Raw genomic sequence first — 25677 nt, forward strand, 5'->3', positions numbered from 1 at the left:
GCTGTATGAGTAATACTGTGTGTATTACTCATACAGCTTCCGGCCTGTGAGATCCAGGGGGCTGGATCTCACAGGCTCTTCACCGGAAGACATCGGGTTGCCTTCCATGCCATCGGGTCCCCCCCACAGCCCCATGGGGACCTGATGGCACCGCCGACTACCGCCGCCCGCACAATAAAAAGCCTCTATCAGTATTTTGTAGAAACAGGTATATAGAACCCAATAATGAGTATTTGCTGGAAACTGGTAAATCAAACCCCTTAATTAATTGTGAGAAGCTGGTGTATCGCAGTCCTCAATCAATATTTGGTGGAAGCCAGTATATTAATACCCAGTATTTTGTGGAAACCAGTATATAGAACCCAATTGTTGGAAGCAGGTAAATCAAACCCCTTAATCAATATCTGGTGGAAGCCGGTATATCACTACCCTGTATCAGTATTTTGTGGAAACAGGTATATAGAATCTAATAATGAGTATTTGCCAGAAGCAGGTAAATCAAAACCCTTAATCAATATTTGGTGGAAGCTGGTGTATCGCAGGCCTCAATCTATATTTGGTGGAAGCCGGTATATCACACCCCTCAATCAATATTTTGTGGAAGCAGGTATATCGCACCCATTGATCTGTTTTTTGGGGGGCAACAGGTATATCACACCAGTTGCAATTAGTTATTTCAATAGCATTTGTCCCTCTATCTAGCTACGATATCTCAACAGAACCGCACACAACTGCTGCACAATACAAATGCACTATAATATACTTTCTATGTTAGAAGGTATATTAAAGGTATATCACAACCCTCAATCAGTTTTTTTGGGGGGGCAACTGGTATATCTCACCTGTTGCAATTACTTATTCGAATAGCGTTTGTCCCTCTATCTAGCTGCAGTTTCGCAGCAGAACCGCACACAACTGCTGCACAATACAAATGCACTATAATATACTTTCTATGTTAGAAAGTATATTATAATTATATCACACCCCTATTTATGTCACACCTATCAATAGCACACCTATTCCAGTCCTTAAAAGGACTTTTGTGGCCCTATTAGCTAGCATTTGGTGTCACTAACAATCTGTCCCTGCTCCACACAGCAACCGCTCCCTACACTGACAAAAAACAGAATGTAAAATGGCTGCCAGATTGGGTTTATTTATAGGGTAGGGGGTGTGTCCATGTGCTGAAATGTCTCAATTGGCTGTCCTGTCCCACCTGATGGATGTGTCATGGGTCAAAGTTCGGCGCTATGCAAACAAATATGGCGCCTGCGAACTTCGCCATATATTTGCATGTTCAGCGAATCGCGAACGAGCAAAGTTAGCCGCGAACCGCAAGGCTATCTCTAATTATAAACAAGTGCACAGCAATAACTGAACAAAGCTCTTTAAAGGGAATCTGTCACCTGGTTTGAGCATATTAAGGTGTTACTACTGCCATGTACAATAAAATACCTTATTTCTTGCTCTAGTCTTCATTTTTTGTTTCATGGTTTCATTAGCGATAAAATCCACTTTTTACATTATGAAAATGAGTGTCCAAGGTGCCCAGAGGGACAATATTATCCTTCTCTGGAGCCCAGTAACTCCCCTGTACAGTGTCCAGCCTGCCTTCCTTTAGAGCCCAAGCACGCCTCTTCCAGCATAAGTAACTGCCCACACCCAAACTCTTTGCTATCAAATCTCACGCAGGCGCAGTACCGCGGACTGCCTGCGCCTGCGCGATGTAGAAACCCCTTTGGGCAATAGCTTTAAATTTGTCATTGGGTTCGGCACATGCTCGGCGCATGCCCAGTGACACATTTGAAGCTGTTGCCCTCAGGTGCCTCTACAATGTGCAGGCAGTCCGCGGTACTGCGCCTGCATGAGATTTCACATAGCGGAGGGGGGCGGCGGCAAAGAGTTCGGGTGTGTGCAGTTACTTATGCTGGAAGAGGCGTACTTGGGCTCTAAAGGAAGGCGGGCCGGGCACTGTATGGGGGAGTTACTGGGCTCCAGAGAAGAAGAATAATGCCCCTCTGGGCACCTTGGATACTTATTTGTATAACATAAAAAGTGGATTCTATCGCTAATGAAACCATGAAACAAAAAATGAAGACTACAGCAAGAAATAAGGTATTTTATTGTACATGACAGTAGTAACACCTTAATATGCTCAAACCAGGTGACAGATTCCCTTTAAGAACTCTTGGGTGTAATCCATCTGGACCTGGATCCTTGTTCACATTTACATAGTAACATAGAACATAAGGCCAAAAAAATACATTTGTCCATCCAGTCCGGCCTGTCATCCTGCAAGTTGATACAGAGGAAGGCAAAAAAAAAAACTGAGGTAGAAGCCAATTTTCCCCACTTTAGGGGAATAAAAAATTCCTTCCCAACTCCAATCAGGCAATCAGAATAACTCGCTGGATCAACGACCCCTCTCTAGTAGCCATAGCCTGTAATATTATTACCGTATATACTCGAGTATAAGCCGACCCAAATATAAGCCGAGGCCCCTAATTTTACCCCCAAAAAATGGGAAAAATGATTGACCAGGGTACATATAGCATCTTATGCTGGTCCCCCTCATGGCCCTATGTGTCCCCTCATGTGTCCTAAACTGCGCACATAACTGGCTTTGTGTGTAAAGTATTTTACTAGTGTGTAAAACAAGCTCTCTCCTTTTGATAACATGGCCGCCTCTGTACTCACTGTCACTATGAATGCACTACAGCGAGCGGGAGCTAGCTGGCCGGCGCGTGACTGACGTCACTTAGCAACGCTCCTCCCACTTCAGGAAGCAGGAGTGTTACTAAGTGACGTCAGTCACGCGCCGGCCGGGCCACTCGCTGCAGTGCATTCATCGTGAAAGTGAGTACAGAGGCTGGACCTGTTATCAATAGGAGAGAGATTGTTTCACACACTAGTAAAATACTTTACACACAAAGCCAGTTATGTGAGCGGGGCCCCTTCATATACAGGGAGTGCAGAATTATTAGGCAAGTTGTATTTTTGAGGATTAATTTTATTATTGAACAACAACCATGTTCTCAATGAACCCAAAAAACTCATTAATATCAAAGCTGAATATTTTTGGAAGTAGTTTTTAGTTTGTTTCTAGTTTTAGCTATTTTAGGGGGATATCTGTGTGTGCAGGTGACTATTACTGTGCATAATTATTAGGCAACTTAACAAAAAACAAATATATACCCATTTCAATTATTTATTTTTACCAGTGAAACCAATATAACATCTCAACATTCACAAATATACATTTCTGACATTCAAAAACAAAACAAAAGCAAATCAGTGACCAATATAGCCACCTTTCTTTGCAAGGACACTCAAAAGCCTGCCATCCATGAATTCTGAAAGTGTTTTGATCTGTTCACCATCAACATTGCGTGCAGCAGCAACAACAGCCTCCCAGACACTGTTCAGAGAGGTGTACTGTTTTCCCACCTTGTAAATCTCACATTTGATGATGGACCACAGGTTCTGAATGGGGTTCAGATCAAGTGAACAAGGAGGCCATGTCATTAGATTTTCTTCTTTTATACCCTTTCTTGCCAGCCACGCTGTGGAGTACTTGGACGCGTGTGATGGAGCATTGTCCTGCATGAAAATCATGTTTTTCTTGAAGGATGCAGACTTCTTCCTGTACCACTGCTTGAAGAAGGTGTCTTCCAGAAACTGGCAGTAGGACTGGGAGTTGAGCTTGACTCCATCCTCAACCTGAAAAGGCCCCACAAGCTCATCTTTGATGATACCAGCCCAAACCAGTACTCCACCTCCACCTTGCTGGCGTCTGAGTCGGAATGGAGCTCTCTGCCCTTTACCAATCCAGCCACGGGCCCATCCATCTGGCCCATCAAGACTCACTCTCATTTCATCAGTCCATAAAACCTTAGAAAAATCAGTCTTGAGATATTTCTTGGCCCAGTCTTGACGTTTCAGCTTGTTTGTCTTGTTCAGTGGTGGTCGTCTTTCAGCCTTTCTTACCTTGGCCATGTCTCTGAGTATTGCACACCTTGTGCTTTTGGGCACTCCAGTGATGTTGCAGCTCTGAAATATGGCCAAACTGGTGGCAAGTGGCATCTTGGCAGCTGCACGCTTGACTTTTCTCAGTTCATGGGCAGTTATTTTGCGCCTTGGTTTTTCCACACGCTTCTTGCGACCCTGTTGACTATTTTGAATGAAACGCTTGATTGTTCGATGATCACGCTTCAGAAGCTTTGCAATTTTAAGAGTGCTGCATCCCTCTGCAAGATATCTCACTATTTTGGACTTTTCTGAGCCTGTCAAGTCCTTCTTTTGACCCATTTTGCCAAAGGAAAGGAAGTTGCCTAATAATTATGCACACCTAATATAGGGTGTTGATGTCATTAGACCACACCCCTTCTCATTACAGAGATGCACATCACCTAATATGCTTAATTGGTAGTAGGCTTTCGAGCCTATACAGCTTGGAGTAAGACAACATGCATAAAGAGGATGATGTGGTCAAAATACTCATTTGCCTAATAATTCTGCACTCCCTGTATAATCGCAGCATTTTCGGGTCGGCCAAATCGCTCCTACTGGGAGCTTAACAGAGGTGCCGCGCGGACGTGCTGGGAGCTGACCGGAGCAGCTGTAAAGGTAAGTAACAGCTTCTCCGGCCCCCAACATGTCATGGTCTGTATTATGGCAATGTAAGTTGCCATAATACAGACCTAGACTCAAGTATAAGACGAGGGGGCTTTTTGAGCACAAAAATATGTGCCAAAAAACTCGTCTTATACTCGAGTATATACGGTACACTTCAGAAATACATCCAGGCCCCTCTTGAATTCCTTTATTGTACTCACCATCACCACCCCCTCAGACAGAGAGTTCCATAGTCTCACTGCTCTTACCGTAAAGAACCCTCTTCTATGTTTGTGTACAAACCTTCTTTTCCCCTCCCCTCCATGACGGCACCTTACTTGGAGATTATCCTCCTCCTCCAGCCAGGCAGGGACAGGAAGGTTCAAAAGGGCCCGCCTCCTCACTTATCTTCAGTGTCTTCCTGTCCCTGCCAGGCGGAAGATAGGACTACGTTCGTGCTCCGGTCGGGAGCTATCGAGGAGTAGCGGGTGCATTGCGCCAGCCACGGTCTTACCTTGGGCAAGTAAGGCCGTTCCATGGAGCCTGCCGCGGTCCTCTTCATATTCAAAACTCTCACGCGCCAGCGCGTAGTGACTATCCGCGGCAACCGGACACTCAAAGGAGTTCTTCCGGTTTCTAGGCTGCCTGCTGCCCGAGATTCTCGGCTCCGGCGGGTGACGTCATCTGGGGGCCTAATTGTTGTAGCCGGAGTGTTGCCGCATGACGTCGGAGGTCCTGGGGAGACTTCCGGCCTATGTAACTTTAAAAACTGGCGCCCTGGTCAAGTCTGATGTCGGCCTCTGACCAGAGAGTTTGCAAGTTTCCTGCAGCCTCAGATATCCGCACTTATGAATCAGGAGGAAGCTATGGACCAACCTGTAGCTGTGAGTGACATCCAGGTTGTGAGTATGGAATACCGCTTGCACTGTTACTAAGTCTCTCTCATCTTTTCCCTTTTTCTGTATGGAAGAGTGACAAAGATAGCTCTGTAAAACCTAAAATATCGCCGAAATCTAAAATACCCAGATGTCGCGTATGTTCGGCCAAACTCCCCGATAATTACGCTAAAAAACTGTGTGGAAAATGCATTGATAGCATTGTTAGGGAAGAAGTCCCGTCCCTAAAACAGGAATTGCAGTGCCTGATTAAGCAGGAAATAAAAACCGCTTTTTCAGATTTTTCTGCAGCCGCTAGTGTTCCGTCAACATCAAAACAGGAGCCCAGGAAAAAATCCCCCATAAAAACCTCTTCATCCTCCTCTGATATTTCTTCAGATAGTGATGAGGATAGTAACAACTCTGACTCCGATGGCGATTTTAAAAATTATATTTTTTCATCTGACGATATAAACGATCTATTGAAAGCAGTCAGGGATACCATGGAAATTAAGGAAGAAAAAGTACATAGGTCCGCCCAGGATAGAATGTTTTCAGTATTAGAAACTAAGAAGAAAAGGGTATTTCCGGTACACAAAAATCTGCAGTCTCTTATCCTGAGGGAGTGGAAAAATCCTGACAGGAAGGTTTTCCTACCCCGAACAATTAGGAAAAGGCTTCCTTTTGACGAAGAAGAATTGTCCCCGTTCTTGAGTTGTCCTAAAATTGATGTTTCACTCTCCAAACTAGCTAAAGGTTCTTCTTTGCCAAGATACAGGTTCATTGCGTAATCCTATGGACAAAAAAGTGGATGCTAATCTTAAAAGAACCTGGGATGCGGTCGCGGCTTTGTTTAAACCCAATATCGCGGCCACGTCCGTTGCTAGGTCCCTAAAAAGTTGGTTGGAACAACTAGATGTACTCTTAAAATCCAATACTCCATATGGAAACTTTGCAGACTCCTTCCCTCTTTTATTAAAGGCCATAGATTTTTTGTCAGACACAACAGCGGATTCTGTCAGGCTGGCCGCAAGAGCTACGGCTTTAGCCAATAACTCTAGAAGGGCACTTTGGCTAAAAGCTTGGTCCGGAGACACAGGTTCCAAAGCAAAACTATGTAACATCCCGTTTTATGGTAATCTTCTCTTTGGTCAGGACTTAGATAAAATTCTAGAGAAAGCTTCCGATTCCAAAAAGAACTTCCCAGAGGATAAAAAGAAGAGGAAAGCTCCCTTTTTTCGTCCCCAAAAAAAGGTTAGTTTTCAAAATAAAAGGAGTAAAACGGAAAACTGGACATCAGGAAGACAGAAAGGGAAGGGTTTTATGTTCTCTCCCCGTTCCGAGGAATCTTCCAAGAAATGACGCCAGAGCCCCAGTGGGGGGAATACTGGGAAAATTTGTGGATTGCTGGGAAAAATACTCATGCAGCCACTGGTTACTAAATACCCTCCACAAAGGATACTGTATTCCCTTTGTCAAAAGTCCCCCCTCTTTATTTGTTCAGACTCCAGTTCAGAGCTCGGAACATCTCTAGCTTTGCATGGAACAAGAAATAGAACTGTTAGTTCAGATGAACGTCTTGGTTCCGGTACCAACGAACCAAGTCGGTCTGGGCTGTTATTCCAGGGTGTTCTTAGTAAAAAAAACAAACGGGAAAATGCGTCTCATCATAAATATGAAAGCCCTGAACAGGTCCATAAAGTACGAAAAATTCAGGATGGAATCTATAAGAACCACGGTCAAAGTTCTACAAGAAGGGGTGTTTCTAGCATCCATAGATTTAAAAGATGCGTATTTTCACGTACCCATTCATCCAGGGTCACAACCGTTCTTGAGAATAGCGGTATGGGTCCAAGGGCATCTAAAACATTTCCAGTTTCAAGCTCTACCCTTTGGGATAACGACGGCCCCCAGGCTTTTTACAAAAATTATGCTAGAGGCATTAACCCCCCTGAGGAGGGAAAAAATGATAGTCCCATACCTGGACGACCTTTTAATAGTGGGGGATTCCCAGAAAAACCTAGAGATCAATCTATCAAAAACGATAGACAGACTGGAGGAACTGGGTTGGATTTTAAATCGGGAAAAGTCCCACTTAGTTCCCACACAAAGAATAGTTTTTTTGGGAATTCTCATAGACTCGGTGAGCCAAAAATGCTTTTTACCAGCAGAAAAAATCACAAAGATTCAATCCCAAGTAAAACAATTCAGGCAGCAAAGATCCCACACCATAAGACAAACGATGGCCCTGATAGGATCCTTTACAGCTTGTATCCCGGCAGTGAAGTGGGCGCAAATACATTCCCGTCCTCTTCAGACGTTCATGTTAAAAATATGGAACCGAAGACAAGATTCTCTAGACAGTCTAATAACAATTCCGGATCCCATTCGGTCCTCACTAAAATGGTGGGAATCAAATTTAAATTTACAGAGGGGAGTTCCTTGGATAGTGAGAGATCAGTTGATCCTCTCCACGGATGCCAGTCTATGGGGCTGGGGAGCACATCTCCAATCAGTGTCAGCCCAAGGGGAGTGGTCACAATCCCAGAAGAGGTACTCATCAAACCACCGGGAATTTCTGGGGGTGTGGGAGGCTCTGAGTTACTTCTCAGAAGAATTAAAGAGGTCCAACGTACAAATAAGGTCCGACAACAAGACGGTGGTTGCATATATAAACCACCAGGGAGGAACAAAAAGCAAACAACTTCAAGTCCTAGCCAACAAGATTTTCTTGTGGGCGGAGGAGAATCTCCTCTCCCTATCAGCGATTTTTCTAAAAGGGACACAAAACATCCAAGCGGATTTCCTCAGCCGCAGGAAATTAGATCCGGGGGAGTGGAGTTAAAAAGAGGAAATTTTCCAGACCTTAACACAAAGGTGGGGTCTTCCCCAAATAGACCTCTTTGCAAACAGAATAAATGCAAAATTAACAACTTATTTTTCCCTAGATCCATGGGATCCGAGAAGTGCAGGAACAGATGCACTAGCTCTTCCTTGGAATTTCCAACTGGCATACTGTTTCCCACCTCTGCCTCTGATTCCAAGGGTTCTCAGGAAAATAAAAGAAGAGAGGGCCGAGGTAATCCTAATTGTTCCCAACTGGCCGAGGAGATCCTGGTTTTCTCTCCTGGCAAAGATGTCCAAGGAGGATCCATGGATTCTACCCTGGTCGGAAGACCTCCTCTGTCAAGGGCCAGTTTTCCACCCAAAGACGCAAAGTCTGCATCTCTCTGCTTGGATCCTGAAAGGGCAGTCTTAAAATCTAAGGGTTTATCGGACAGAGTAATTAATACCATGCTAGCCGGCAAAAAAGATGTCACTAATAAAATTTACTGCAAAATCTGGAATAGATACATTTCCTGGTGTTCAGAAAATACTTCTAGCTCCGTGGGGAGTATACTGTCTATTCTAGATTTTCTTCAAGAAGGTTTTAATAAAGGGTTAAAACCTAGCACTCTTAGAGTCCAAATTTCAGCTTTAAGTGCCTATTTAGACGAAAAAATAGCTCTTAATCCGTGGATCATTCGCTTCATGAAGGGAACCGTCAGACTCAGACCCCGGAGTAGACCTCTGGTCGCTCCGTGGGATTTAAACTCTGTCCTCTCCGGTCTCACTAAACCCCCCTTTGAGCCCTTAGAGTCAGCAAATATCCGATATCTGACCCTTAAAACAGTATTTCTAGTGGCCATTACCTCTGCACGTAGGGTTAATGAGATACAGGCTTTCTCGGTTAAAAAACCCTTCATGACGATCAGGGACGACAGAATAATTCTAAGGTTCGACAATTCCTTTCTACCTAAGGTTGTCTCGGAGTTCCATAGGATGGAGGAGGTGGTTCTTCCTTCATTCTGTGAAAATCCCAGATCTAAAAAAGAAGAGGCTTTTCACACTTTGGATGTCAGAAGGTGTGTTCTGAAGTATATATCTGAAACTAAAAACTGGAGAAAATCTAATAACCTATTTGTCCAATTCTTAGGGGGTAGGAAAGGATTAAAAGCGTTCAAACCGTCTATTTCACGCTGGTTAAAATCGGCTATCTCAGCCTACATAGCAATAGGGGAACGACCCCCGGTAAATATCAAGGCTCATTCTACAAGGGCAGTTTCGACCTCATGGGCGGAAGAAGCATCCGCTTCCTTGGATCAGATCTGTAGGGCAGCAACCTGGTCGAATCCTCATACCTTTTGTAAAGCACTATAGGATAGATGTTGATTCTAAAAGAGACCTATCCTACGGTAGGAAAGTTTTACAAGCAGTTGTCCCTCCCTAATTGACTAATCTGTTAGTTCCCCAAGTAAGGTGCCGTCATGGAGGGGAGGGGAAAAGTTGAATTAGTCTTACCGGTAATTCCTTTTTCGCGAATCCTCCATGACGGCACCGCTTATATTCCCCCCCCCCCCAAAAAAAAATAAAAAAAATAAGACTAGTTATAAAATTAAATAATTAGTCTAGAGTTATATGTATGAGATTTAATATGTATAACAGAGAATGAATAAATAACTGGTGAAGGTCACGAATGAGTGTGTAAGTTTAGGGCCTGTCAAGTCCAGAAGACACTGAAGATAAGTGAGGAGGCGGGCCCTTTTGAACCTTCCTGTCCCTGCCTGGCTGGAGGAGGAGGATAATCTCCAAGTAAGGTGCCGTCATGGAGGATTCGCGAAAAAGGAATTACCGGTAAGACTAATTCAACTTTCCTCCAGATGCAGAGGATGTCCCCTCATCACAGTCACAGTCCTGGGGATAAATAGATGATGGGATAGATCTCTGTACTGACCCCTGATATATTTATACATCGTAATTGGATCTCCCCTCAGTCGTCTTTTTTCTAAAGTGAATAACTGATAATTTTTCAGGGTACTGTAGTTGCCTCTTTCCAGTTATTACTTTAGTTGCCCTCCTCTGGACCCTCTCCAGCTCTGCTATGTCTGCCTTGTTTACAGGAGCCCAGAACTGTACACAGTACTCCATGTGTGGTCTGACTAGCGATTTGTAAAGTGGTAGGACTATGTTCTTATCACGGGCATCTATGCCCCTTTTGATGCAGCCCATTATCTTATTGGCCTTGACAGCAGCTGCCTGACACTTATTTTTGCAGCTTAGTTTGTTGTTTATTAAAATTCCTAGATCCTTCTCCATGTCAGTGTTACCGAGTGTTTTACTATTTAGTATGTACGGGTGAATTGCATTATTTCTTCCCATGTGCATAACTTTACATTTGTCAGTGTTAAACCTCATCTGCCACTTATCTGCCCAAGCCTCCAGTCTATCCAGATCCATCTGTAGTAGTATACTGTCCTCTTCCGTGTTAATTACTTTACACAGTTTAGTGTCATCTGCGAAAATGTATACTTTACTATGCAAGCCTTCTACAATATCATTAATAAATATATTGAAGAGAATAGGGCCCAATACTGACCCCTGAGGTACCCCACTAGTGACAGTGACCCAATCTGAGTGTGTACCATTAATAACCACCCTCTGTTTCCTATCATTGAGCCAGTTACTTACCCACATACAGACGTTTTCTCCCAGTCCGAGCATTCTCATTTTATATACTAACCTTTTATGTGGTACAGTGTCAAATGCTTTGGAGAAGTCCAGATATACGACATCCATTGATTCGCCGCTGTCAAGTCTAGAACTTACCTCCTCATAGAAAACTGATAAAATTTTTTGCCATAACCGATCCCTCATGAAGCCATGCTGATATGGCGTTTTTTGCTTATTTCCGTTGAGATGCTCTAAGATAGCATCTCTCAGAAAACCTTCAAACAGTTTACCCACAACAGATGTTAAACTTACCGGCCTATAGTTTCCAGGCTCTGTTTTTGGACCTTTTTTGAATATTGGCACCACATTTGCCATGCGCCAATCCTGTGGGACATTCCCTGTCAGTATAGAGTTAGTATAGAGTTACCTTATTTAACAGCTTGGACCATATTAAAGTTGGCCAACTGAGTATATTAGTGGAAATTCTAACAGCCCTGGCACCAGCAATATAAGCTCCTTCCTCTTCTTTTGCCTTTTCCTTATCTTCAGTGAGCATCCTTCTTTACTGTTAGGAGACATACTTGTTATGACCTTGTTTTTTTTTAGCATTTATATATTTAAAGAATATTTGGGGATTTGCTTCGCTCTCTTTCGCCACCTTCTGTTCATTTTGTATTTTTACTGATTTTATCTCTGTTTTACAGATTTTATTAAAGGGGTTTTCCCATCTCAGGCAATGGGGGCATATTGCTAGGATATGCCCCCATTGTCTGATAGGTGCGGGTCCCACCACTTGGACCCGCACCTACAATGAGAATGGAGCCAGGAAATGAACGGAGGGCGCACTGCGCAGCCTCCCTCTATTCATTTCTATGGGGATGCCGAAAATAGCCGAGCGCTGGCTCGGCTATTGCCGTCTTCCCCATACAAATAAATGGGAGCATGGGCTGTGCATGCGTGGTGTACTCCCATTCACTTCTATGGGAGCATCGCTTGGTGGTGGGCAGAGGTCCTTCAGCCACAGCGCTCCCCGCTTCGTTCTCATTGTAGGTGTAGGTCCCAGCGGTGGGACCCGCGCCTATCAGAAAATGGGGGCATATCGTAGCGATATGCCCCCATTGTCTGAGATGGGAATACCCCTTTAAGCCATTTGTAAATTTCAAAAGCTATAGCTGACCCCTCAGATTTGTGACAATAGATACTCCCAGTCAATGCCCTGAACTGCTGCTCTCATTTTGGGGAAATTGGCCTTTTTAAAATTCTGTGTTTTTGCTCCCCTAGCCAGAGATTGCTTCTTATAATTCAGGGGGAGTATAAATATATTGTGGTCACTATTACCAAGTAGTTATTTAATATAAAATACATTTTATTGTTCATTTGTCACATAAAAACCTAAACAATGACCATAACAAACGGCTGAACATTTTTAATAAAAACCAATTGTAAAATTATTTTAGCTCAAAATGAATACAATGAAAAACATTTTAAAAATCCCCCCCACCCACAAAAGTGTACATAGCCTTTAAAATCTGTGCTTACTAGTGTTGATCGAGCATGCTTGGCCAAACACTAGTTCGGCTCGAACATCTCGATGCTTGGCACATGGCGGTATTCAGCCGAATACCGCATGTGTTCAAGTGCAATGCTCGAGTCTCCTCCCCGCACGTTTGTTGGCTGCTACGCAGCCAATAAAGGTGCAGGTAAGTACTGCCCTTTACTGTAATGCCGTAGCCATGTTGGCGGCTGGCATTTCAGAGATTGGCTGGCCGGAACGCATCATCGGGTGCTATATAGCACTTGATGACACGTGTTTAGCTCAGTGTTAGTTAGGGAGAGCTGTGCTAAAGAAGGGAAAGATAGTGTAGGGAGTGAAACTTGTTTTTTTTTCAGTTGAAAAACTTTAGAGACCCAAAAGTCCTTTTAAGGACTATTGTTGTGTGTGGCAGCAGCAATATATATTTTTAGTGCAACCTGCTCTAAATTGCAAAAACTTTACAGACCCAAAAGACCTTATAAGTAGGGATGAGCGAACCCGAACTGTATAGTTCGGGTTCGTACCGAATTTTGGGGTGTCCGTGACACGGAGCGGAACCCGAACATTTTCGTAAAAGTCCGTGTTCGGTGTTCGGCGCTTTCTTGGCGCTTTTTGAAAGGCTGCAAAGCAGCCAATCAACAAGCGTCATACTACTTGCCCCAAGAGGCCATCACAGCCTTGCCTACTATTGGCATGGCTGTGATTGGCCAGTGCAGCATGTGACCCAGCCTCTATATAAGCTTGGGTCACGTTGCGCTGCACGTCACTCTGCTGATTGAAGCATAGGGAGAGGTTGCAGCTGCGACGTTAGGGCGAGATTAGGCAGATTAACTCCTCCAAAAGACTTCATTCTGTGATCGATCTGCAGCTGTGGATCATTGAAGTGCTAATATTGACTTGCTCACTTTTTTGAGGCTGCCCAGAGCGTTTTTAGATCACTTTTTTTCTGGGGTGATCGGCGGCCATTTTGTGACTTGTGGTGCGCCAGCACAAGCTATCACCAAGTGTATTTAACCATCAATAGTGTAGTTATTTTGTGCTAGATCCTACATCAGCTGCAGGCTGAGCCTGTGTCACCGAAGTGCATTTAACCATCAACAGTGTGGTTATTTTTTGGCCATATACTACATCAGGGGCAAGTTGAGCCTGTCACCCAGCGCCTAAAAAATAGACCTGACATTTCTATTAAACCAAATCTGTACTGTTTTAGCTGGTCAAGTTATTTGTAGTGACCGTAAAAGCACACTTTTTGTTCTGGGTTGAAAAACTATTCCCAAATTTGCCATTCTCAAAATTGTGGTGAACGGGAACAATGAGGAAAACATCTAATAAGGGACGCGGACGCGGACGTGGACATGGTCGTGGTGGTGTTAGTGGACCCTCTGGTGCTGGGAGAGGACGTGGCCGTTCTGCCACAGCCACACGTCCTAGTGAACCAACTACCTCAGGTCCCAGTAGCCAGCAGAAGATGGCGCATGAAAACCAAGCCCATCAGTCTGTCACATCACCCCCTTGCATATCAGGGAAACTGTCTGAGCCTCAAGTTATGCAGCAGTCTCTTATGCTGTTTGAAGACTCTGCTGCCAGGGTTTCCCAAGGGCATCCACCTAGCCCTTCCCCAGGGGTGGAAGAGATAGAATGCACTAACGCACAACCACTTATGTTTCCTGATGATGAGGACATAGGAATACCACCTCAGCACGTCTCTGATGATGACGAAACACAGGTGCCAACTGCTGCGTCTTTCTGCAGTGTGCAGACTGAACAGGAGGTCAGGGATCAAGACTGGGTGGAAGACGATGCAGGGGACGATGAGGTCCTAGACCCCACATGGAATGAAGGTCGTGCCACTGACTTTCAGAGTTCGGAGGAAGAGGCAGCGGTGAGACCGAACCAACAGCGTAGCAAAAGAGGGAGCAGTGGGCAAAATCAGAACACCCGCCGCCAAGAGACTCCGCCTGCTACTGACCGCCGCAATCTGGGACCGAGCACCCCAAAGGCAGCTTCAAGGAGTTCCCTGGCATGGCAATTCTTCAAACAATGTGCTGACGACAAGACCCGAGTGGTTTGCACGCTGTGCCATCAGAGCCTGAAGCGAGGCATTAACGTTCTGAACCTTAGCACAACCTGCAAGACCAGGCACCTGCATGCAAAGCATGAACTGCAGTGGAGTAAACACCTTAAAAACAAGGAAGTCACTCAGGCTCCCCCTGCTACCTCTTCTGCTGCTGCCGCCTCGGCCTCTTCTGCTGCTGCCGCCGCCTCGGCCTCTGCTGCTGCTGCCGCCGCCTCGGCCTCTTCCTCTGCCTCTGGAGGAACGTTGGCACCTGCCGCCCAGCAAAAATGGGATGTACCACCAACACCACCACCTGCGTCACCAAGCATCTCAACCATGTCACACGGCAGCGTTCAGCTCTCCATCTCACAAACATTTGAGAGAAAGCGTAAATTCCCACCTAGCCACCCTCGATCCCTGGCCCTGAATCCCAGCATTTCTAAACTACTGGCCTATGAAATGCTGTCATTTAGGCTGGTGGACACACACAGCTTCAAACAGCTCATGTCACTTGCTGTCCCACAGTATGTTGTTCCCAGCCGCCACTACTTCTCCAAGAGAGCCGTGCCTTCCCTGCACAACCAAGTGTCCGATAAAATCAAGTGTGCACTGCGCAACGCCATCTGTGGCAAGGTCCACCTAACCACAGATACGTGGACCAGTAAGCACGGCCAGGGACGCTATATCTCCCTAACTGCACACTGGGTAAATGTAGTGGCGGCTGGGCCCCAGGCGGAGAGCTGTTTGGCCGCCAAGGATCGCAGGGCAACATTCTTTGCCTCCTGTCTCCTCCTCCTCCTACTCAGCTTCCTCCTCCTCTTCTTCCACCTGCTCATCCAGTCAGCCACACACCTTCACCACCAACTTCAGCACAGCCCGGGGTAAACGTCAGCAGGCCATTCTGAAACTCATATGTTTGGGGGACAGGCCCCACACCGCACAGGAGTTGTGGCGGGGTATAGAACAACAGACCGACGAGTGGTTGCTGCCGGTGAGCCTCAAGCCCGGCCTGGTGGTGTGCGATAATGGGCGAAATCTCGTTGCAGCTCTGGGAATAGCCGGTTTGATGCACATCCCTTGCCTGGCGCATGTGCTGAATTTGGTGGTGCAGAAGTTCATTCGCAACTACCCCGACATGTCAGAGCTGCTGCATAAAGTGCGGGCCGTCTGTTCGCGCTTCCAACGTTCACACCCTGCCGCTGCTCGCCTGTCTGCGCTACAGCGTAACTTCGGCCTTCCCGCTCACCGCCTCATATGCGACGTACCCACCAGGTGGAACTCCACCTTGCATATGCTGGACAGACTGTGCGAGCAGCAGCAGGCCATAGTGGAGTTTCAGCTGCAGCACGCACGGGTCAGTCGCACTGTGGATCAGACACACTTCACCACCAATGACTGGGCCTCCATGCGAGACCTGTGTGTCCTGTTGCGTTGTTTCGAGTACTCCACCAACATGGCCAGTGGCGATGACGCAGTTATCAGCGTTACAATACCACTTCTATGTCTCCTTGAGAAAACACTTAGGGCGATGATGGAAGAGGAGGTGGCCCAGGAGGAAGAGGGGTCATTTTTAGCACTTTCAGGCCAGTCTCTTCGAAGTGACTCAGAGGGAGGTTTTTTGCAACACCAAAGGCCAGGTACAAATGTGGCCAGACAGGGCCCACTACTGGAGGACGAGGAGGACGAGGAGGACGAGGATGAGGAGGAGGTGAAGGAGGATGAGGATGAAGCATGTTCACAGCGGGGTGGCACCCAAAGCAGCTCGGGCCCATCACTGGTGCGTGGCTGGGGGAAACACAGGACGATGACGATACGCCTCCCACAGAGGACAGCTTGTCCTTACCTCTGGGCAGCCTGGCACACATGAGCGACTACATGCTGCAGTGCCTGCGCAATGACAGCAGAGTTGCCCACATTTTAACGTGTGCGGACTACTGGGTTGCCACCCTGCTGGATCCCCGGTACAAAGACCATGTGCCCACCTTACTTCCTACACTGGAGCATGATAGGAAGATGCGCGAGTACAAGCGCACGTTGGTAGACGCGCTACTGAGAGCATTCCCAAATGTCACAGGGGAACCAGTGGAAGCCCAAGGCGAAGGCAGAGGAGGAGCAAGAGGTCGCCAACGCAGCTGTGTCACGGCCAGCTCCTCTGAGGGCAGGGTTAGCATGGCAGAGATGCGGAAAAGTTTTGTCAACACGCCACAGCTAACTGCACCACCACCTGATACGGAACGTGTTAGCAGGAGGCAACATTTCACTAACATGGTGGAACAGTACCTGTGCACACCCCTCCACGTACTGACTGATGGTTCGGCCCCATTCAACTTCTGGGTCTCCAAATTGTCCACGTGGCCAGAGCTAGCCTTTTATGCCTTGGAGGTGCTGGCCTGCCCGGCGGCCAGCATTTTGTCTGAACGTGTATTCAGCACGGCAGGGGGCGTCATTACAGACAAACGCAGCCGCCTGTCTACAGCCAATGTGGACAAGCTGACGTTCATAAAAATGAACCAGGCATGGATCCCACAGGACCTGTCCATCCCTTGTGCAGATTAGATATTAACTACCTCCCCTTAACAATATATTATTCTACTCCAGGGCACTTCCTCATTCAATACTATTTTTAATTTCATTTTACCATTATATTGCGGGGCAACCCAAAGTTGAATGAACCTCTCCTCTGTCTGGGTGCCGGGGCCTAAATGTGTGACAGTGGCCTGTTCCAGTGGTGGGTGACGTGAAGCCTGATTCTCTGCTATGACATGAAGACTTATTCTGTGCTGACAATAAGCCAGATTCTCTGTTACGCGACCTCTCTCCTCCGCCTGGGTGCCTGGGCCTAAATATGTGACAGTGGCCTGTTCCAGTGGTGGGTGACGTGAAGCCTGATTCTCTGCTATGACATGAAGACAGATTCTGTGCTGACATCAGGCCAGATTCTCTGTTACGGGACCTCTCTCCCAGGGACGTGCACAGACATTTTGAAGGGCAGGGGCTTAAAAAAAAAAAAAGGGCACTTGACAAAAATCGAAAAAGTGTTTGTACCACAAAGCTTAGTTGCTTTCTAAAAGTCTTTCCTTGTTCTCCATAAATGTATAGATACAGTAATAATGCATATTCCTTTATTTTTTGTCAATTCTTTTTATTTTATTTTTTGTATATGCAAAAAGAAAAAGGTACATACAGATATGAAATCACAATGTGCAGTCCAATACAATTGAGGCGACTCAGAGTATGCAAATATCACGGTCCAAGCAAAGTAACAATATTATCAGGATCTGCTGATCTAACTTATCACGCCAAGAGAATCTTGTGTCCCAAATCTTGGCCAGGTTCTCTGGGTGTCGGATAACCCCCTGACCAAGGTCCACCGAACTGCTCGTCGGGGTTGGTGCCATACTGGAGGGAGCACAGTATGGGTAATGGTCTGTAATTTAGTTCTATGTGTTTTAGCACTTTATATGCGATTTATATATGGAATGATCTGCTGTTGCCACTGCCCACCAATAATGTGCCACTGTACCAGCAAGAAGTGGCCCCACAGACTGCAGGGGTGATTCATGGGCCTGGGACCTGGGTTTGCACTGCAGGCAGCCTGGCAGCACATATCATACCCCCCCCCCCCCCGGTACATTTTTCCCGCCACTACCAGCCTCCATGATGGCAGTGGCAGGCAGCACAAGTAGCCAAAAAGCAGGGGTGCTGGCCTGCTGGGCCATAAAGGCATGATTGTAAACTGAAGCATGGGTGTGCTGGGCAGTGGGTGGGTTTTGCAGGCAGGTAGAGCATCTCCTCTCCTATACACCCTCCCCCCTCCCTGTTTTTTCCCGCCAGCCGCCACTAATGGCCTACCTCCATGACAGTGAGTGTGGCAGGCTCAGTCAGCAGGCCAGGCAGCAGCACAGTAGCCAGAGCACAGAGCGGGGGGCGATCACAGACAGACACATCACACTCACACACTCACACAGACAGTGACTCAGACCGACAGACAAGACAAACACAAGACAACAACCCAGTCACTCAGCACAAGCAAGCACACACAGGAGGAATTAAACTGAGTGAGCAGGGCAGGGCCGCAGGGCAGTGGTATGTCATCAATCATTTTCTTTTTCTTCACTCACCCACACTTGAATCTGGATTCCTGACGGGAGGGGCGGGCGGTGAGGCTCTGAGGCGGCTTGTCAGCAGGGGCAGGACGGGCGGGAGCACACACAGCCAGGCAGCTCTTCTTCTCTGCTCAGAAGACTGCCTGTGCGCGCCGCCCGTACCACGTGACTTGCCGGCGGGTCTGGTCTTGATAATTAACAAAGATTAATGCGCAGCGCACGTGACAGTGAGTGCCAGCATCTGCGCATTATGAAAAAAAAAAAAAGTTCCAATAAAATAAAATTTCTGTAAGAGCGGAGGGCATTTAAGGGGCCGGTGATGAAAAGGGCAGGGGCTCAAGCCCCCTTTCATCCCTATGTGTGCACGTCCCTGCTCTCTCCTCTGCCTGGGTGCCTGGGCCTAAATGTGTGACAGTGGCCTGTTCCAGTGGTGGGTGACGTGAAGCCTGATTCTCTGCTATGACATGAAGACAGATTCTGTGCCGACATCAGGCCAGATTCTCTGTTACGGGACCTCTCTCCTCTGTCTGGGTGCCGGGGCCTAAATATGTGACAGTGGCCTGTCCCAGTGGTGGGTGACATGAAGCCAGATTCTCTGCTATGGCATGAAGAGACTGATTCTCTGCTGACATGAAGCCAGATTCTTTGCTATGGCATGAAGAGACTGATTCTCTGCTGACGTGAAGCCAGATTCTCTGCTATGGGACCTCTGTCCAATTGATATTGGGTCATTTTTATTTTTTTTATTTTTATTTTAATTCATTTCCCTATCCACATTTGTTTGCAGGGGATTTACCTACATGTTGCTGCCTTTTGCAGCCCTCTAGCTCTTTCCTGGGCTGTTTTACAGCCTTTTTAGTGCCCAAAAGTTCGGGTCCCCATTGACTTCAATGGGGTTCGGGTTCGGGACGAAGTTCGGTTCGGGTTCGGATCCCGAACCCTAACATTTCCGGGAAGTTCGGCCGAACTTCTCGAACCCGAACATCCAGGTGTTCGCTCAACTCTACTTATAAGGACTATTGTGTGTGGCAGTAAAATAAATTTTTAGCGCATCCTGCGCTAAATAGCATGCAATGGTTAGGCCTCTGCAGACAGCGACATTATCTGCACTACATCTACTGTCTAACGTGTGCACAGCCAAAAAATATCTGAGACATCCAGTGTACTTTTTCTGTAGACGGTGTCCGCTGCGGGCAGTTATATTACCTGCGCTACATCTCCTGTATAACGTTTGCATATCCGAAATATCAGTGACATTAATTCAGTGTAATTTTTTATTAGCCGGTGGTGACAGCGACATAACCAGCGCCAAATCTCCTGTATAACGTGTGCACATCCTAAATATCAGTGACATTCATTCAGTGTCATTTTTATTAGGCGGTGGCGGCAGCGACATTACTTGCGCTATACCTCCTGTATAACGTGTGCGCATCCTAAATATCAGTGACATTCATTCAGTTAAAAAAAATATATTAGGCAGTGGTGGCAGCGACATTACTTGCGCTATACCTCCTGTATAACGTGTGCGCATCCTAAATATCAGTGACATTCATTCAGTTAAAAAAAAAATATTAGGCAGTGGTGGCAGCGACATTACTTGCGCTATACCTCCTGTATAACGTGTGCGCATCCTTAATATCAGTGACATTCATTCAGTTTAATTTTTTATTAGGCGGTGGTGCATCGACATTACAAGCGCTTTTGGCCAGGGACACTACATTTGCCTGACTGCACACTGGGTGAATGTTGTGGAGGCCAGGAGCGAATCGTACCCTGGGATGGCACAGGTGCTACCGACGCCAAGGATTGCGGGCCCTACTTCCATGAGGGTTTCCGCCGCCACCTACGTTAGTGGCTGCAACCACTCCTTCTCCTCCTCCACCTCTGAATTATGTAGCACTGCAGTGGGGAAGCGGCAACAGGCCGCGCTAAAACGTATTTGCTTTTTGACAGTACACCACCGCAGAGCTGTGGCAGTGAATAAGGGACAAGACTGAGCTGTGGCTCTCATCCACAATTTTTTTTAAATGGTCAGCTTGGCAGAAGGCCCTCGTCCACACAATTTTAAAAATGGTCAGCTCAGCAGCAGGCCCTAATCCACAAAATGTTTTAAATGCTCAGCTCGGCAGCAGACCCTCATCCACAAAATTTTTTACATGGTCAGCTCGGCAGCAGACCCTCGCCCAAAAATTTATTTAGATGGTCAGCTCGGCAGCAGGCCCTCGCCCACAGAATTTTTAAAATGGTCAGCTCTGCAGCAGGCCCTCGTCCACACGATTTTTTAAATGGTCAGCTCGACAGCAGGCCCTCATCCACAAATTTTTTTTAATGGTCAGCTTGGCAGCAGGCCCTCGCCCCAAAAATCATAATTTTTTAAGGGTGTGTATTAGGGATGTCCCGATACCGATACCAGTATCGGTATCGGGGCCGATACCGGACATTTGCACGAGTACTTGTACTCGTGCAAATGTCGCCGATACCACGGCCGATACCTCAAGGGCCCAGATCAGCGGTGGTGGCGGCTTGTCCCATCTTCTTCCGGGCGGCGGTGGCGCAGCTCCTAGCTGATCAGCGTGTGGGCGGGACTTCTTTGCGGCAGTGTTTTAAGTCCCATGTCGACTACGCACAGACCTGGGGATGGCAGCGGATATTATCCACCTGGGGACGTGCTGGCTTGGCAGCGGCAGGAGGAGGCCGCCCCTGGCTGGGGTTCTGGATATTACCCTCACGGAGTCAGGGGACTGCAAGGAGCTGGGCCGGAGGTGGAGAGATGGCAGGAGCTGCCGGAGCCCAGGTACTGCAGTCCATTCTTATGTCTGCCAGCCACATCTGAGTCTGAGAAAGCTGGGTGACGGCCAATATGGCTGCCTTTCATCCAGAGCAGGAGTGGGAGGAGCTGGCAATGAGAACTTCAGGGAAAGTGGCTGACAACCCCTGTGACTGCTATGATGCTGTCTGCTGTGGTTGTCACCAAGGATATACCAGACTGGGAGCACTCGTACAGTCTGTGACTACTCAGTCGCCTTCATTATGCTAGCGTCGGATCTGCCTGCCAGATCCATCAAAACGTATACCAACTGATGGCATTTGTCAGACGGATCAGGATCCTGATCCGTCTTACAAATGCATTGAAATGCCGGATCCGCCTTTCCGGTGTCATCCGGAAAACCGACTCTGGCATTAATTTTTTCTAATTTTTTGCGGTCTGACCACAATGCCGGATGCGTTTTGCCGGAACACTGGCACTGGGAGGAAGTTAAAGCTACTTCCTCCCAGGTGCATCTGCATGGCAAGGATTGCAGCAGGCCAGGTGGGTACGGTGCATGAAATGGAGGAGAAATTTAGTTAATTTTTCTCCATTTCATGTTAAAACAGACAAACAATTAATAATAAAATAAGTTTGGGGGGGGGGGGGCGGAATGGGCATATAAGTGATCCCCAACCAGTGTGCCTCCAGCTGTTGCAAAACTACAACTCCCAGCATGCCCGCACAGCCAAAGGCTGTCCGGGCATGCTGGGAGTTGTAGTTTTGTCACTTTTGCAACAGCTAGAGGCACGCTGGTTGGGAAACACTGGCCCATTCTCTCCTTTCATGTGCCCATTCCCCTCCTTATATGCCAGTGTTTCCCAACCAGTGTGCCTCCAGCTGTTGCAAAAGTGACAAAACTACACCTCCCAGCATGCCCAGACAGCGTTTGGCTGGGAGTTGTAGTTTTGCAACAGCTGGAGGCACATTGGTTGGGAAACACTGTTATATGCCCATTTATTAACCCTTGTACAAAAGGAAAAGTAAAGCAGTTGTCCATAGCAACCAAATTCCAGCTTTAATTTTTTTCATTGCTATCAGCAACTGCACCGCTGTTTCTTTGTACAAGGTTTGTAAATTAAATTAGAATTTGCTGTAAAAACATTACCACACCATAATTGGTATCGGTAATTGGTATCGATGAGTACTTAAATAAAAGTATCGGTACTCGTACTCGGTCTTAAAAAAATGGTATCGGGACATCCCTAGTGTGTATGATGCAGTCCTTTATGTGTAACAAAGAGTAGATTGGAGTGTCGGTTCCTTGTAATTTTTGGCAGCCCTTTCACTTAGTGCATAGGCTTTATGAGTATACCGTAGGAGTCCCACTTCCTGAACAATTGTACCACAATGTGAATGAGGCCCTCCTGTCACGACCATGGTCATGGTCGTGACTCCTGTATCCGCATGCTGTTGCCTGCGGTCTGGTTTGGTTGTTCAACCACAGGTGAGGGCCGCTAGTATGTTGCCTCACTTGTGGTTGCCACTGGCAACATGTAGTTATTTTGCAGTTTAGCAGCCTGAGCTGATGCTTGGCAGCTTGCTGCCATCTGCATGCGGTTGCACCTGGCAACCTATCTTTGTTAGTGTGTCTTTTGTATGTCTGGTGTGCACAGGGTTTTAGTTATGTGTGCACTTTCTCCTTTAAGTGGCTGTCTTCCCTTCCCTGGTGTGAGAAGGGTTCATTCCTTTCTGTGTGTGTGTGAACACTGGCTGTGTCTGTGTGGGTGTGGCTACTTGGGCCTATATAGCCTCAGTTGAGACCTGATGTCTGAGGGGTACTCCAGCCTTGTTTGTAAGCTGGAGGCACCCTCCTGGTCCCTTATACCATCTGCCAGTGAGGGCCACCCTTGTGGTCATAAATGTTGTGATGTTAAGTTTATGTTTATGTGGTGTCTGTTATTATTGCAGCTATGGTTCTGGCTTCCTGTGTGTTTGTGTGCTGTGTCCTTTTATGTCTGTGTGTGGACTTCAGCACTTGTGTCCAGGGATCCAGTCAGTGTGTCTGTGGCAGGTAAGGGTGAAAGTCTTTCAAGCTCCTGCCATATCCATAGTCTGTTTATGTTTATATCCCCTTGCAGCTCGGCCAGTTTAGACTCCTATTTCACCGCATCCAGGAGGAACAGGTGGTCTACCCAGCTCCTAGTTCAGGGATCGGTGGAGGGTGAGTAGGGATCCGAGGTTCCTGAGCATGAGCCCTCCTACCTTCAAGGTCGGCTCATGCAGCTAGGAGTCAGGGTCAGATTAGGGATGCGTTAGGAGGTGACCTGCTCCCTTATTCTGTTGTCCTGGCCGAGCAGCGACTAACAGTTTGTGGCATCGCACGGCTGAGGGTTTTCCCCATCCTCAGCCGTGACACCTCCTTTATGTGATATACAGGTTGTATCGGAGTGCCTCTTCCTTGTAATTTTTGGCAGCACTTGAACTTTATATACAATTAAATATACAGGAAAGAATGTTTCCTAACAATTTTTCCTCTAAAATCTATTTTATCTTCCGTTTTGTGCGTATTTTTGTCAGTCTGTAAAAGGGGCGTACTACTCGGACAACATCATTCCCAGCAGTGACCTGGGAGTCCAAGATGCATCCAGATATCCTTCCCAAACAATTTCAGTAGTGTTTCCATCAATTTCTGACATTTTCCAGTGAACCAGACACCCTCACCTCTTGAGTGCCTGGTTTAATGCTCGGGTTCTCCCATTGACTTCCTTTGTGCTTGGTGTTCTACTCGAGCACCCGAGCACTTTGGTGCTCGATCAACACTAGTGCTTACTCAAAAGTAGTCATGGAAGCATAAATATACTGTTCTATTGTCTATCCTGTTATTTGACCTCTACTGTTATAATTGTGGATGTTCATACAGTGTTTGCCTGTTGATATTGATAACCCAAGAACAAGCACAAAATTTTACATGACTGCAGCTCTTATGAGAATGTAGTATATCTATCTAATCAGAACATAATATTTATTTCTATTCTAGTTGTTACTTGTGGGACTCTCAATTTTCCTCAAATCGGATCATTTACATGCATTCATCCATGGGCTGAGAATAGTTTTGGTTCCATGTGTAAATTCACTTGCTCAGAAGGGTGGACATTAAGGGGATCTAATGTAACAACCTGTGGATCTACAGGCCAATGGACAGAGGACATTCCCAAATGTGAAGGTATTGTTTATTGAATATGTATTTGTATTACACTTTAAGGACTGCAAATAAATAGGTTAGCCTAATGATTTTCAAAGCAGAATTCATACAAAAATCCTAAAGAGACAAATTTATAAATAAGAGGTATAAAATACTGTACATGGCTGCAAAAGTGAACGACATTCAGCAATCAGGAGTAAAATCCAATAACTTTATTTGGACAATTTAAAATCCAAAATATTTCTTCTTCACAGGCAGAATACTTAATGTCATTGCACATTTAGCATTGTTTAACCCCTTTCCACCCAGCGCAATACATATAAATGTCTGATTAGCCATTTTTTTGTTTGCTTTACCTATCCCAAAAAAGGAAAGGAACAGTGATCAAAAAACCATGCACACCCGAAAATGGTATCAATGAAAAGTACAGATCACCCCCCAAAAAAAACTCACACAGCTCCATACATACTGTATAACTACAAAATCGTTATAGGGTTCAGAATATTGCAATGAAATTAGAAAATTTATTTTTCAAGGTTTTTATTTATTTTGGTATTAAAACGTAAGAAAAACTAACAAATGTGATATCGCCATAATTGTACTGACCTGGAGAATGAAGTTAATATGTCAGTTTACTGCTTATGGAACATCGTAAAAACAAAACCCATAAAAGTGTGGCAGAATTGCATTTTGGATTTTTTTTCCATCTTCGCAGTACATCATATGCAATATTAAATTGTGCCATCAGAATGTACAACTTGTCCTGCAAAAAACAAGGCGGAGAGTGAAAAATTTAAATGCGAAAACGAAAAACAATCCTGGCATGAAGGTATTAACCCCTTAAGGACACATGACGTATGGGTACGGCATGTTTCCCGAGTCCTTAAGGACACATGACGTACCGGTACGTCATGTGTTGTTCCGATCACTGCCGCCCGGCCGGCTTTGATCGGAACAAGGTGCCTGCTCAAATCATTGAGCAGGCACCTCGGCTAAATGCGCGGGGGAGTCCCGTGACCCCCCCATGTCCGCGATCGCAACAAACCGCAGG

General features: G+C 46.3%; 1 protein-coding gene across 2 annotated transcripts in view; it reads left to right on the plus strand.

Annotated features, from left to right (window-relative positions):
• Positions 1–25677, plus strand: part of LOC120978679 (L-selectin-like) — an 869073-nt gene that overhangs the window by 700304 nt on the left and 143092 nt on the right. For both annotated transcript variants that reach the window (XM_040406944.1, XM_040406945.1), the window contains one exon: positions 24462–24647. Coding sequence is in view for 1 of the 2 variants with exons in the window: in XM_040406945.1 (XP_040262879.1) it covers positions 24462–24581 (120 nt within the window). In the remaining variant the exon portion in view is untranslated. The remainder of the gene's footprint in view (positions 1–24461; positions 24648–25677) is intronic.

The sequence above is a fragment of the Bufo bufo genome, chromosome 9 (genome assembly GCF_905171765.1).
Source record: "Bufo bufo chromosome 9, aBufBuf1.1, whole genome shotgun sequence".
NCBI lineage: Eukaryota > Metazoa > Chordata > Amphibia > Anura > Bufonidae > Bufo > Bufo bufo.